The 15,316-nt window shown below is 43.8% G+C and overlaps 1 protein-coding gene across 2 annotated transcripts in view; it reads left to right on the top strand.

Annotated features, from left to right (window-relative positions):
- QRSL1 (glutaminyl-tRNA amidotransferase subunit QRSL1) overlaps nt 1–15,316 on the top strand; it is a 110,941-nt gene that overhangs the window by 78,146 nt on the left and 17,479 nt on the right. For both annotated transcript variants that reach the window (XM_033936855.1, XM_033936856.1), the window contains exon 9: nt 2,868–2,985. In XM_033936855.1, coding sequence (XP_033792746.1) covers nt 2,868–2,985 — 118 coding nt within the window. The remainder of the gene's footprint in view (nt 1–2,867; nt 2,986–15,316) is intronic.

Raw genomic sequence — 15,316 nt, 5'->3', positions numbered from 1 at the left:
ATTCTGATTGGCCCAGGCGCCTTAGGCCCCACCAGTAGGCGGAGCTTTGGGACGGATGGGCCAATCCGGCCTCATTCCGTCGTTGGCTGCCTGCCGGACAGGCGGGTTTGGCTCCCGTCTGTCCGGCCAACTACAGAAAGGTACGGGGAAGGGGGTTGGGGGGGTCGTGGGGGTCGGCCAGGGGGGTCGCGGGTCGTCTGGGGGGGCGGTCGGAGGTTCTTGGGGGGGCGGTCGTTGGGGGGAGGGGGGGTTTGCGTCGAGGGCAGGAGGGCCTGGGATCCCTCCTGCCCGTAATGTAGTGCAGGGTGGGGTTAGGGGGTCGCCGTGGCCAGGAGGACTTGGGCTCCCTCCTGGCCCGATCGTGTCGGGGAGTCGGGGGGGCAAGAGGGCTTGGGCTCCCTCTTGCCCCGATCGTGTCGGGGAGTCGGGGGGGCAAGAGGGCTTGAGCTCCCTCTTGCCCCGATCGTGTCGGGGAGTCGGGGGGGCAAGAGGGCTTGGGCTCCCTCTTGCCCCGATCGTGTCGGGGAGTCGGGGGGGCAAGAGGGCTTGGGCTCCCTCTTGCCCCGATCGTGTCGGGGAGTCGGGGGGGGCAAGAGGGAGCCAGGCGGAGAGAGGGCAGTTAAGCGCAGTGCCTGCGCGGAAGGATGCAGCTCGGGCGACTTCGTTGTGTGAAACGAAGTTCGTTGTACGAATCAAGACATAAAGTTCGTTGTGCGCAGCGTTCGCTGTGCGAGGCGTCCGTTATGCGAGGCACCACTGTATTATTTTAATGTACAACGCTTTGAATTTTATGTTTTAGAGTTTAATCAAATTTTAATAAACTATGAAGTATGAAACTATGAACTATCAGATATTGCCCTGAAAAATTGTGGGCTTTTACAAAGGTGCGCAGCAGAGCATCACACGCCGCTGCTCGACATTTAGTGCGCACTGCTCGCCAGTGCACCTTTATAAAAGGACCCGTTAGATTTACAGAAGATTGTTTGAACAATTATGTTTGCAAATAGTTACGACTCGAAGGACTGTGTTTGTTGTTTTATATAAACAACTTTGTCAAGCCGCAGCACACTAAACATAGTGGCCGCAGCTCAAGGCATCTGAAGTGCGCAGACGTTGACGCGATGGTGTCGTGTGCATGCATGACATCACCACATTGACGTCTGTGCATGTGCAAAGGCACTCCAGGCAGGCCCTAAGCCGCCAGTGTGGATGCCGGAAGGGAAGACACGCAAGAGAAGATGAGGCGCTGGCGCCTGCTGATTGCCTAAAGCAGGGGTCCCCAAAGTCCCTCCTTGAGGGCCACAATCCAGTTGGGTTTTCAGGATTTCCCCAATGAATCTGCATGAGATCTATGTGCACGCACTGCTTTCAATGCATATTCATTGGGGAAATCCTGAAAACCCAACTGGATTGTGGCCCTCAAGGATGGACTTTGAGATCCCTGGTCTAATCAGTTCCTCTCCAGGTACTGTAAGGAAGCCATACCCAGCCAAAAGAATCCCTTAGAGCAGGGGAGGGCAACTCCGATCCTCGAGGGTCGGAATCCAGTCAGGTTTTCAGGATTTCCCCAATGAATCTACATGAGATCTATGTGCATGCACTGCTTTCAGTGCATAATCATTGGGGAAATCCTAAAAACCCGATTGGATTGCGGCCCTCAAGGAGGGACTTTGAGATCCCTGAGCTAGAGGCATCGATAGGGTAGATCAGGGGTCCCCAAAGTCCCTCCTTGAGGGCCAAATCCAGTCGGGTTTTCAGGATTTCCCCAATGAATATGCATGAGATCTATGTGCATGCACTGCTTTCAATGCATATTCATTGGGGAAATCCTGAAAACCCGACTGGATTGCGGCCCTCAAGGAGGGACTTTGGGGACCCCTGGCCTACAGGATGTGCCTCTCAGCTGGAGCCTCTTCTCCCCAGCGTTTCGCGGCACACCTGAAACCTCAGGGGGCACACAGTTTGCAATACGCTTAGAACCGCAAGGCACAAGCGGAATAGAAATCACTAATGTAATGTAATGTAATACACTGCTCCAAACTCTAGGCCAGGGGTGTCAAAGTCCCTCCTCGAGGGCCGGAATCCAATCGGGTTTTCTGGATTTCCCCAATGAATATGCATTGAAAGCAGTGCATGCAAATAGATCTCATGCAGATTCATTGGGGAAATCCTGAAAACCCGACTGGATTCTGGCCCTCGAGGACCGACTTTGACACCTGTGCTCTAGGCCATTCTCCACATTTATAGTTGTCTAGGGAAGATTGAAATAATAATTGGCTTAGTTTTTAGGTATAATATTTCTTTTCTGTATTACCTTATTAAGAAGAATCTTGTAACAAATACAAATAATTTTTTAAAAAGAATGATTAGTAGGGGCCCTGTTACTGATGTTTCCCCTGTAAAATGATCTGAACTGATGCCTTACAATTACTGTAATGGCTTGGGTTACCTACCTTCCTGTCTCTCTCACTACTGGCATGACCTAGCTGTGCATGAGTCCTTTCCTGCTCCAAGAGCTAGTCAGATTTCAAATCGCAGAATCCTTTTGACCTTTAAACGCAACTCACAGAGAGGCAAAGCTCCTGTTGTCATGCAACACGTATTAAAGAGCGTTTTTATGTATTTACTGATGAAGAGCAGGAAAACATGTCTCTGGCATGGTGATGAGTAAAACAAACCCAGAATATTAGGAATTATTTGGAGAATAATGGAGCATAAATTTGAGAATATCATGTGGTAGGCCAAAATTGTTTTCTTTCCAAGCTCTTAATTAAAAGGGCAATGATGTACTTGAACCAAGGTCACCTGTTAACAGTTTGGCACAACAATGGATGACGGTGTATTGTATTTGTTTGAGGCTTTTTCAGGACACCGCTGTGACGTAGACAACTCCACTGAAGCCATGTATGCTGCAACCAGGCGGGAAGGGTTCAACGATGTTGTGAGAGGCCGAATTCTGTCAGGAACCTTTTTCCTGTTAAAAGAGTAAGATTAACACCTCTTCAGAGTTTCTTTTCCAAACTTGGCTTTTTAAAGTTTATTTTTGATTCATTTGCTATATCAATTAAATTCTTTTTTTCTAACTTGTAACTGGATCCTTTCCTGTCAGCTGTTTCCATGCACCCTTGTGGAAGTAGCTTATATTTCAGACCATTGAATTAGGTGGGAAAGAGAGTATGTATGCTTCAGCTAAATTGTGACCTCCCCACCCCCTTTTCCATATGACTGCTCCCAGGAGTTTTGAGGTACTGCAGGGAAATAGCTGAAAAAATTTCAAAAACAGTAGCCTGAAAGATGCAGCTGGTACTCCGCATGAGGGAAAGTCTCTCTCCTTTCCAGGTGGGAGCATGGGAACAATTTGCCTGTGAATATGCTCCTGTTTGCAGAGATGAGCTTGCTAAACTTAGAAATAAACTCACAGCAAGGCAGGTTTTGTAAAGCACTGGCAGACTATGAGCCAGTGTATTCTCTTTCTAGTACAATGTGTCTAGTGATCCTGAACGCTAGGGTCTTGTATCTGAACCAGCAAGTTGCTTGCAGAAAACTGTCAATCATGTTTTCCAACTCCACCTCCTTCCTTCCCCCTCAGTTTATTTTCTGCAATCAAGTTGCTCAGAAGTGCTTTTGATCTGCTCTAGGTTTTATTATTTGGGGCTATTTTTGTTCAGTGTTTTTTGGAGACTCGGTGCCCGGAGGTTCCCACTTGGTGGGAACTCTGCCTAGAAGAAGAATCAGACTTGCACTGTGGAAGTCTGCTGCTAGCAGGATCATCCCCTCAGGGACAGCTGGCTAGCCAGTCTGCTGGGATTTTTTTAGAGCCCAGGAGCCGTCACCTGTGTAACTGCTCGCATCCCTGATTTAGTCAGGAGCTTGAGCACAGGCTATGTGGACTCCTCCCCGGCTTGGCTGGGACTAACAGTGGGCCAGATGCGTGGTCCTCCCCTTTTCACGGCATTGTTTTCCGGGAGTTGAGGTTAAGTCCAACTGGCAGCTAGAATACCAGATTCGTCTAGTGAATCTGTGAGGCAGATTTCTTCTGCCTTTGATTCCAGCTGAAATCCTGTGCTGAAGCAGGCAGGCACCATATGGCACAGTGAATAAGGCTATTGAAGCCTGGGGGAGGTGAAGGTCCTTAAAAGTTGAATTTGAGCGCTTCTGACCCCAGAGCCCAGGTCTCTCACCTCCAAAACCCCTTTCCCTGTGATTTTTTTTCATTCAGGGAGGTCTCCACAGGCTGTTTTTTTTTTGGCTTCAGTGGCCATCTTGGGTTTTAAACAATCGTTTTTTCTTTTGCCTCCATCTGCCTCAAAACCCCTCGAATTTTACTCAGGCCTTTTTACTCCCTATATGATGCCAGGTTTGTGCTGGATGGATGGCCAAGGAGAGTCCATGTCCCGCATGTGGCAGAGCATGTGGGTAGGAGAAGGAGCCTCAGCTCAGCCTCCTCCAAGTTCTCCAGGGCTGGAGAACCACAGGAGGCACATCCCCATACCCCTCCCAGGACCCTCCGAATTTATATTAGCCCAGTGCAGTTGCATGGGGGCTGCAGCAGGAGAACTGGCAGGGTGTCCTTGACGGGGTCGGTTAGATCCCTAGGACCAGACTTCACACTGGATTTTGTAACATTTATGTAGAATGCTTATTGGAACTGCTGAGGGTCCTCAGCAGCTGTTAGCAATGCGCCAGTGGTTTCCCCCTTCAACAGGCACCCCGTCCAGACAAGGGTGCAGACTTGGACCAGGAGGTTCAATCTGGCACAGACTAGGAGGATAGCAAGCCTAATTCCATGCCACTTTTATCCCAGGATGAAGTCTCCATGGCAGAGTGTTTCCGTGCAGGAGGACAGCAATCAAGAGGTAGTGGCGACACTGAATTTCCTTTTTCCCCCCTTATTTTTTTCTTTCTCTTTCCTAATCATTTATGAATCAAATCCACGACAAAGCAATTTAAAGCAAAACTAAAAACATTCCTATTTGAAGATGCTTTTGGATAAAACTGTCCTTTTCAGGACTAAATCAACTACAGCCTCTACCCTTACCTATTGTTTCTTCCCTAAGTGTGCCTTTTCCCAATATTGTAGTTCCATCCTTCTTTCCCAGTTGTGTGCAGTTAGTATATATGTTTTTGTATGTGTCTACTAAACCAACATGGTTTGTATAATTTTTTAATTCCAATTGTTTTGTTCCTTTTAAAGATATTTCTTTTTATTATTGTTGTACACCACTTAGAAATTTGAATAAGTGGTATAAATTTTTTTTTAATAAACTTGAAACTTTTCATTTTTTGATCTTGTAGGTTCAAGCTATTTAGAATATATTTTTGGGTTGATACAATGTAAATTTTACAGGTATCAATTATAAGTGATATTATTCAGCATTACCTCACACAGTTATTATTCAGATATGTTTTCCAGATTCACCTTACAAAACATTTAATTCATTTTCTAAATTCTTCTTTCAAAACAAATAAATTTAAACTTGTCCCGCTGGGATAGTATCTAATGATATACTATACAAAAAAATAGATGTTTTTACATTAATAAATTTAATTCTATGTTGATTTCTAGTTTATATACTGCTATTGTTAATAGTATGTTACATTACATTATATTACATTAGTGACTTCTATTCCGCCAATACCTTGCAGTTCTAGGTGGATTACAAAAGAAGATAACTGGACATTTCCAGGAAAATTACAAATTAGGGGGCTCTTTACATGGTTGAGACTTTGATGGGAAATTTACAAGAGTGGGGATAGTCATGGAGATGTGTTAGGATTTCTTGATATATTTTTTGAATAACATGGGGGGGAGGTGTTTTTGAGTTAGGTGCCTATTTTCGAGTTAGGAGCCACTGGGCGTCTAACTTAGGTGCAGGTATTTAGGCCAAGAAACCCCTGACATAAATAGGGTGCTCCTAAATATTAGAGTGCCTAAGCACGTTCAAGTTGCACTAAGCATGATTCTATAATGGGTGCTTATGTTTTCCAAAATTGTACTTAGCACCGCCCTAGTCAGTGCCAGTTTTTTAGGTGACATACAGTGGTGTAATAGAGGGGGAGGGGATAGACCACCCCAAGCGGCATCTTGGTGGGGTCACCGGCACCTCTCTACCCCTCCCCCATGCCACATTCGTGCCATCCCTTCCCCCACCCCATACTTCTTTGCCAGCGCGAGCAACTTCTCAGGCCTGCTGCTCGCACTGGCCTGGCTCCCCTCTGATATCACTTCCAGGTCGCAGGGTCAGGAAGTGACATCAGAGGAAAACTCAACTCTGACTTGAGCAGCAGGCCAAACAAAATGCTCGTGCTGGTGAAGATTCAATAAAATACTGGGGGGGAGGGGAGGGTGCGATATGTGGTTAAATATCTTCTGTGGAATTTGGAGATTTGAAATGTTTTACATTTTCAAAAATTTTTAAAAAATATTCAGAAAATAAGTAATTTTTGGAAATATTTTAAAGGATTTTTTCATATAAATATACATATATTTTTAAATACACTTCATTTATTAGTTTGTCTTGAATATATATATTTTTGTTGTTTCCAAGATAGATTTGGACATTATTTATTATTATTAAAGCAATTTTTGAGAAATTTTTCTATAAATCATACTTATTTTGTTTATTAGTTTGTCCCAAATAATTTGTTGTTTCCAAAGGGCTAATTTGAACATTAGTTGTTATTAAACATCAAAATTTTTCAATAGTCATGTTTTCAATATAAATGTGCATTGACGTCTTTTGTAGAATTATTATAGTTATGTTTTTTGTTGTTAGATAAAATGCACATCCGGGGGGGGGGGAGGAATATAAATTTTTTTTAATTTATTATTTTTAAGGATGGTAATTGGGGGGAAGGATGGTATTTTTGAGGATTGATAAATAAGACTGAATGGTTATATATGTGTAATTTATGTTTTAAAAAATGTATAGTGTATTTCGGAAACTAAGATAAAATTTTATAGATATTTTAATGATAAGAGAATAAGGTGGGTGGGGGGGAGGGTATTGATCTGTATTTATCCTGTAATATATTAAGTGATGTCTAAAGTGTACAATGTTTAATTATCTCTATTTTCACGTGTTGAAAGTGTTTTTAAAAATGAATAAAGATTATTTTAAAAAAAAAAGTTATACATTGCAATTATACCAAATTATATTTTGGTCTTATTTATTATTTTAGATATTATTATCATGTTTTTTAAATAAAATGTACCTTACATGATTTTACATATTAATGTTGCATTTTATAAGAACATAAGAATTGTCGCTGCTGGGTCAGACCAGTGGTCCATCGTGCCCAGTAGTCCACTCACGCGGCAGCCCTCTGATCAAAGACCAGCAGCCTAACTGAGACCAGCCCTACCTGCGTATGTTCCGGTTCACCAGGAACTTGTCTAACTTTGTCTTGAATCCCTGGAGGGTGTTTTCCCCTATAAAAGTCTCCGGAAAAGGTTTTCCACCACTCTCTGGGTGAAGAAGAACTTCCTTACGTTTGTAAGGAATCTATCTCCTTTTAACTTCAGAGAGTGCCCTCTCATTCTCCCTGCCTTAGAGAGCATGAACAACCTATCTTTATCTACTAAGGGCTCCTTTTATCAAGGTGCGCTATGGGGGTTAGCGCGCCGGACCATTTCATCATGCTAACCCCTGCGGCAAGCCGAAATACTAACGCCTCGTCAATGGAGGGGTTAGTGACTAGCGCGGCAGGCAGTTTTCCGCGCGTTAAACCCCTACCGCGCCTTGATAAAAGGACCCCCAAATCTGTTCCCTTCAGTATCTTGAATGTTTCGATCATGTCCCCTCTGTCTCTTCTTTTCAAGGGAGAAGAGGCCCATTTTTTCTAATCTCTCGCTATACGGCAACTCCTTTAGCCCCTTAACCATTTTAGTTGCTCTTCTCTGGACCCTTTCAAGTAGTACCGTGTCCTTCTTCATGTATGAGTAGTATATGTAATTTTATATTTAAAGTTTATTTATAAATATCACTTAAGTAAGTAGAATTCAACCAATCAATACCACAACACACTCTCTACTTATTCAAAGCATGTAGCACAGGAGTGAATATAAACATATCTTATTATAATTTGCTGAAAACTAATCAAAACCTTTGCATTATATTCGGCTTTATTGATGCTTTAAATTGTAAGTCAGAGGAAAAAGCCTCAGATCCCCACCTTTATGCAATAAAATATTAATTATAGGTTACATCAGGGTACAGGAACCTCATTGATATAAAAAACCTCCACCTTTACGTTTGTATGTTTCCCCTAAACGAGCCCACTTGATTGGGATTCGAGCTTCAGCGGTTTGCCTTTACTGCAGGGCCCCTGAAGCTGGCGTAGGACACATGTTTTGGACCTGCCCTTCTATTCAATCCTTTTGGAATTCTATTTTCCTTTTTGTGGACCGTATTTGGAACATAACTACACAACGCTCTCCACTCCTTTTGTTTGGTGCCTCTCTTCATTTTCACTCGCGGCGTCTGGGAGCGGCAGCTTTCCTCCGGTGGGCGGTGCTGATAGCTTTGAAGTGCATCTTGCTCAAGTGGCTGGAGGTGGAGGCACCGGACTATTCTCTATGGCGTTGTCCCCTGATAACGCTCCTGATATGGGAACGTAGGGGAGTGCAAGATTTCTCCTTTCCACTTGGGCGAGCATTTCAGCGCACATGGGAACCCTTTTGGACTATAATGTCTCCGGCGGCTTGTAGTTGCTTGTTGAATTGTTAAGTTGTTATTCTATATCTAGCTTTCAAGGAGGACTGAGAAGTGGGGGGTGTTGGGGGGGGAGGTGGCTTGAGGAGGGTTAGTTCTTTGTTTTGGAAACTTGAGCTGGATTTGTTATATTGTTGTATTCTTGGTTGCTTTTGTTGGGCTCAGTAAATACATTTGACAATAAAAAACCTCCACACTAACTAGCTCTGAAGCCTTGTGCAATGCAAGTAAGTTTCAATTTCAATAGCACTTCATGAAAATTGCTATACTTATCTCAGTGAGGAAGATCAACAACACCAAAGATGACCAGTGTTTCACCATCGGAGCTATTTCAGGGTGTGCTACAGTTGATCCAATCCTAAAGGAATTCTTCAGACCGCAAAATAGCATTTATTTTACGGTGCCCTTTTCTTTGATGGTGGTTGCCACAGATTCACAATCTGAACTCTCCTTTTCCTCTTCAGGGGCTAGTTTGTCGCAGCCTGCATTGGTGGCTACAGTCTTCCAATCTGATTCAGAGAGTGAGCCTAGACCAGCCCCAGTGGACAGTGCTTCTCACGGACGCCAGTCTCCTCTGTTGGAGAGCTCAGTGTCTCGATCACTCGGCTCAGGGCAGCTGGTCGCCAATAGAGGCGTCCTGGTCAATCAGTGTTCTGGAGACCAGAGCCATTTCAGCTAACATTGGTGGAATTCCAGTCCTTGCTGGAGGGCAAGTCAGTTCGAGTTCTCTCAGCCAATGCCACAGCAGTCGCCTATGTCAATCATCAGGGGACACCAAGAGTCATCTAGTGGTGCTGGAGACCTCCCTCCTCATGGAATGGGTGGAGGCTCATCTTCTGGACATCTCAGCCTCCCACACAGTTGGAGTGGACAATGTCCAAGCGGACTTTCTCAGTTGTCATGCTCTGGATCCCAGTGAGTGATGTCTCAGGCTGGAGGCCTTAGAGTTGATTATTCAGTCCTGGGGTCAGCAGATCATGTACCTCATGATCAAGAGTGTCAACGCCAGAGCGCCAAAGTTCTTCAGTCGGCACAGGGTTTGCTAGGCCGGAGGCTAGATGCTCTGGTTCAGGCTTGGCCGACGACAGGTCTGCTTTGTTTTTCCACCATGGCCTCTGGTGGGCAGAGTTCTTTTTCAGTTTGCTCGACACACAGGCCACGTGATCCTGGTGGCTCTGAATTGGCTCAGGCACCCATGGTATGCAGATCTGGTTTGACTGCTCATGGCAGATTTTTGCTTGGCTATTCGTAAAGACTGACTGTAAAAGGGACTGCACAGCTCACTTGTACTGATGCCAAAAGTTAGCGTTTCAGTCTCCAATTGCTGGCAAAGGAGCGTAAACCCGTCAGTTTTTGTGCCGGTCCGGAGGGACTAAAAGAAGGAAAATTAACAGGTCAGGACCTAATTTCTCCTTTTTTGATATTTCTGGGCCATAGACTAGAAAGTCTGTGACTGAGGTGTTCTGTTAGGATGAATTTTCTATGTAGTATTCAGTTTTCCTGATAATGGAGGGGATGTTGTGAAGAGAGACGGGTTTTGTTGATCCTTTTTCTGTATTTGTGATTTATAAAATGACAGTTGTACAGAATATTGTTTCTTTTTATACTTTAATAAAATATATAATATAAAATCAATATAAAATCATTACTATTCAAGGCTCGTGCGGATGGGATCAGACAGTTTGCAAGGTTGGGGGACAAATTTTTTCCTTGCATAATTCTCTATTTTAGATCTCAAGTCGGTCAATGCAGCTCCGAAGATACCATACTTCTGCATGGAGCCTGGTCAGTCATAGCAACAGTAGCTCCAGAGGAATTTCTTGCATCCTTCGATCTGATGGAGGACTATTTTCACATTCTCATTTTCCTGGCTCACAGGAGGTACTTGCGATTTCAAGTGCTGGAGCAGCATTTTCAGTTCTCTTGTTCCCGTTTGGCCTGGTCATGGCACCTCACACCTTTACCAAGGTGATGGTGGTGGTCACAGCGCACCTCTGAAAGGCTGGGATTCAGGTGCACCCACATTTGAACAATTGAGTTATCAGGGCTCCTTCCAAGGAGGAAGGGAAGCTGGAAGTTTTGAGAGTTGGGGTTGGATTGTCAACTTCAAGAAGAGTCAGCTGAAACCAACTCGGTACCTGGGAGGGTTTTTTTGACATGACTTTGGGCCAAGTGTTTCTTCCAGCGCCATGCGGACTGAAGCTCCTGAAGCAGATTTTGGAGCTGCTACAGAAACCAGTTACCACGGCGTGGCATTATCTGGTCTTGAAGCCCCTCCCTGTGTATGGGCTTTGCCTGCCTTCTGCCTTAGGATCAATCTGGATTTGAAGAATTTTCTGTCTTTCAGAGGAACTGAGAGAAAATAAAAATAAAAGAAAGATGATGCCATTATGGTTTAAGGTGAGTAACTACAAGCTCTATACATAATTGGTGCTAGTTGCACAAGTTTGGATGTTATACTGTTATTTCCTATGTTTGTTACAGAGCAAAACAAAGTTGTAGTGTCAGGGATTTTTCCCTGTTTTCCTCCTTTCTTTCATGTCTTTTATTACAGTGCTACTTGATTGCTTTTGACAAAACTGAGGGGATAGGAGGTGGAGTTGGAAAACACGATTGACAGTTTTCTGCAAGCAACTTGCTGGTTCAGATACAAGACCCCTAATGTTCAGGACCACTAGACACCGACAAGAAAGAAGATTGCCAAGGTAAGAACTAATCTTTCTTTCGGTCTTAATGTAAAGTCTTTTCTCTTTTGTACTGAGTTTCTTTTATTTTTACATATTTTCAGATTAAACTGTGTGCGTTCTTGTTCTAAAATTTCTTCAGCCCCCCCCTTCCTCCCAAAGTACACCTTTCATAGACTTACCATATTTCAAGAAGTCAAAAAGAGAATGTGACCCGCCCCCATACAAACCTCCCTTCCCCTAAAGTACACCTTTCATAGACTTACCATATTTCAAGAAGTCAAAAAGAGAATGTGACCCGCCCCCATACAAACCTCCCTTCCCCTAAAGTACACCTTTCATAGACTTACCATATTTCAAGAAGTCAAAAAGAGAATGTGACCCGCCCCCATACAAACCTCCCTTCCACCAAAGTACACCTTTCATAGACTTACCATATTTCAAGAAGTCAAAAAGAGAATGTGACCCACCCCCATACAAACCTCCCTTCCCGTAAAGTACACCTTTCATAGACTTACCATATTTCAAGAAGTCAAAAAGAGAATGTGACCCGCCCCCATACAAACCTCCCTTCCCCCAAAGTACACCTTTCATAGACTTACCATATTTCAAGAAGTCAAAAAGAGAATGTGACCCACCCCCATACAAACCTCCCTTCCCGTAAAGTACACCTTTCATAGACTTACCATATTTCAAGAAGTCAAAAAGAGAATGTGACCCGCCCCCATACAAACCTCCCTTCCCCCAAAGTACACCTTTCATAGACTTACCATATTTCAAGAAGTCAAAAAGAGAATGTGACCCGCCCCCATACAAACCTCCCTTCCACCAAAGTACACCTTTCATAGACTTACCATATTTCAAGAAGTCAAAAAGAGAATGTGACCCACCCCCATACAAACCTCCCTTCCCGTAAAGTACACCTTTCATAGACTTACCATATTTCAAGAAGTCAAAAAGAGAATGTGACCCGCCCCCATACAAACCTCCCTTCCCCCAAAGTACACCTTTCATAGACTTACCATATTTCAAGAAGTCAAAAAGAGAATGTGACCCACCCCCATACAAACCTCCCTTCCCGTAAAGTACACCTTTCATAGACTTACCATATTTCAAGAAGTCAAAAAGAGAATGTGACCCGCCCCCATACAAACCTCCCTTCCCCCAAAGTACACCTTTCATAGACTTACCATATTTCAAGAAGTCAAAAAGAGAATGTGACCCGCCCCCATACAAACCTCCCTTCCCCTAAAGTACACCTTTCATAGACTTACCATATTTCAAGAAGTCAAAAAGAGAATGTGACCCGCCCCCATACAAACCTCCCTTCCCCCAAAGTACACCTTTCATAGACTTACCATATTTCAAGAAGTCAAAAAGAGAATGTGACCCGCCCCCATACAAACCTCCCTTCCACCAAAGTACACCTTTCATAGACTTACCATATTTCAAGAAGTCAAAAAGAGAATGTGACCCACCCCCATACAAACCTCCCTTCCCGTAAAGTACACCTTTCATAGACTTACCATATTTCAAGAAGTCAAAAAGAGAATGTGACCCGCCCCCATACAAACCTCCCTTCCCCTAAAGTACACCTTTCATAGACTTACCATATTTCAAGAAGTCAAAAAGAGAATGTGACCCACCCCCATACAAACCTCCCTTCCCGTAAAGTACACCTTTCATAGACTTACCATATTTCAAGAAGTCAAAAAGAGAATGTGACCCGCCCCCATACAAACCTCCCTTCCCCCAAAGTACACCTTTCATAGACTTACCATATTTCAAGAAGTCAAAAAGAGAATGTGACCCGCCCCCATACAAACCTCCCTTCCACCAAAGTACACCTTTCATAGACTTACCATATTTCAAGAAGTCAAAAAGAGAATGTGACCCACCCCCATACAAACCTCCCTTCCCGTAAAGTACACCTTTCATAGACTTACCATATTTCAAGAAGTCAAAAAGAGAATGTGACCCGCCCCCATACAAACCTCCCTTCCCCCAAAGTACACCTTTCATAGACTTACCATATTTCAAGAAGTCAAAAAGAGAATGTGACCCGCCCCCATACAAACCTCCCTTCCCCCAAAGTACACCTTTCATAGACTTACCATATTTCAAGAAGTCAAAAAGAGAATGTGACCCGCCCCCAAACAAACCTCCCTTCCCCCAAAGTACACCTTTCATAAACTTACCATATTTCAAGAAGTCAAAAAGAGAATGTGACCCGCCCCCATACAAACCTCCCTTCCCCTAAAGTACACCTTTCATAGACTTACCATATTTCAAGAAGTCAAAAAGAGAATGTGACCCGCCCCCCTACAAACCTCCCTTCCCCCAAAGTACACCTTTCATAGACTTACCATATTTCAAGAAGTCAAAAAGAGAATGTGACCCACCCCCATACAAACCTCCCTTCCCGTAAAGTACACCTTTCATAGACTTACCATATTTCAAGAAGTCAAAAAGAGAATGTGACCCGCCCCCATACAAACCTCCCTTCCCCTAAAGTACACCTTTCATAGACTTACCATATTTCAAGAAGTCAAAAAGAGAATGTGACCCGCCCCCATACAAACCTCCCTTCCACCAAAGTACACCTTTCATAGACTTACCATATTTCAAGAAGTCAAAAAGAGAATGTGACCCACCCCCATACAAACCTCCCTTCCCGTAAAGTACACCTTTCATAGACTTACCATATTTCAAGAAGTCAAAAAGAGAATGTGACCCGCCCCCATACAAACCTCCCTTCCCCCAAAGTACACCTTTCATAGACTTACCATATTTCAAGAAGTCAAAAAGAGAATGTGACCCACCCCCATACAAACCTCCCTTCCCGTAAAGTACACCTTTCATAGACTTACCATATTTCAAGAAGTCAAAAAGAGAATGTGACCCGCCCCCATACAAACCTCCCTTCCCCCAAAGTACACCTTTCATAGACTTACCATATTTCAAGAAGTCAAAAAGAGAATGTGACCCGCCCCCATACAAACCTCCCTTCCACCAAAGTACACCTTTCATAGACTTACCATATTTCAAGAAGTCAAAAAGAGAATGTGACCCACCCCCATACAAACCTCCCTTCCCGTAAAGTACACCTTTCATAGACTTACCATATTTCAAGAAGTCAAAAAGAGAATGTGACCCGCCCCCATACAAACCTCCCTTCCCCCAAAGTACACCTTTCATAGACTTACCATATTTCAAGAAGTCAAAAAGAGAATGTGACCCACCCCCATACAAACCTCCCTTCCCCTAAAGTACACCTTTCATAGACTTACCATATTTCAAGAAGTCAAAAAGAGAATGTGACCCGCCCCCATACAAACCTCCCTTCCCCCAAAGTACACCTTTCATAGACTTACCATATTTCAAGAAGTCAAAAAGAGAATGTGACCCGCCCCCATACAAACCTCCCTTCCCCTAAAGTACACCTTTCATAGACTTACCATATTTCAAGAAGTCAAAAAGAGAATGTGACCCGCCCCCATACAAACCTCCCTTCCACCAAAGTACACCTTTCATAGACTTACCATATTTCAAGAAGTCAAAAAGAGAATGTGACCCGCCCCCATACAAACCTCCCTTCCCCTAAAGTACACCTTTCATAGACTTACCATATTTCAAGAAGTCAAAAAGAGAATGTGACCCGCCCCCATACAAACCTCCCTTCCCCCAAAGTACACCTTTCATAGACTTACCATATTTCAAGAAGTCAAAAAGAGAATGTGACCCGCCCCCATACAAACCTCCCTTCCACCAAAGTACACCTTTCATAGACTTACCATATTTCAAGAAGTCAAAAAGAGAATGTGACCCACCCCCATACAAACCTCCCTTCCACCAAAGTACACCTTTCATAGACTTACCATATTTCAAGAAGTCAAAAAGAGAATGTGACCCACCCCC

Source organism: Geotrypetes seraphini, chromosome 3, assembly GCF_902459505.1.
Source record: "Geotrypetes seraphini chromosome 3, aGeoSer1.1, whole genome shotgun sequence".
NCBI classification, from domain to species: Eukaryota; Metazoa; Chordata; class Amphibia; order Gymnophiona; family Dermophiidae; genus Geotrypetes; species Geotrypetes seraphini.
The sequence above is the reverse complement of the archived record's forward strand: the minus strand, read 5'-3'. Positions and strand labels throughout refer to the sequence as shown.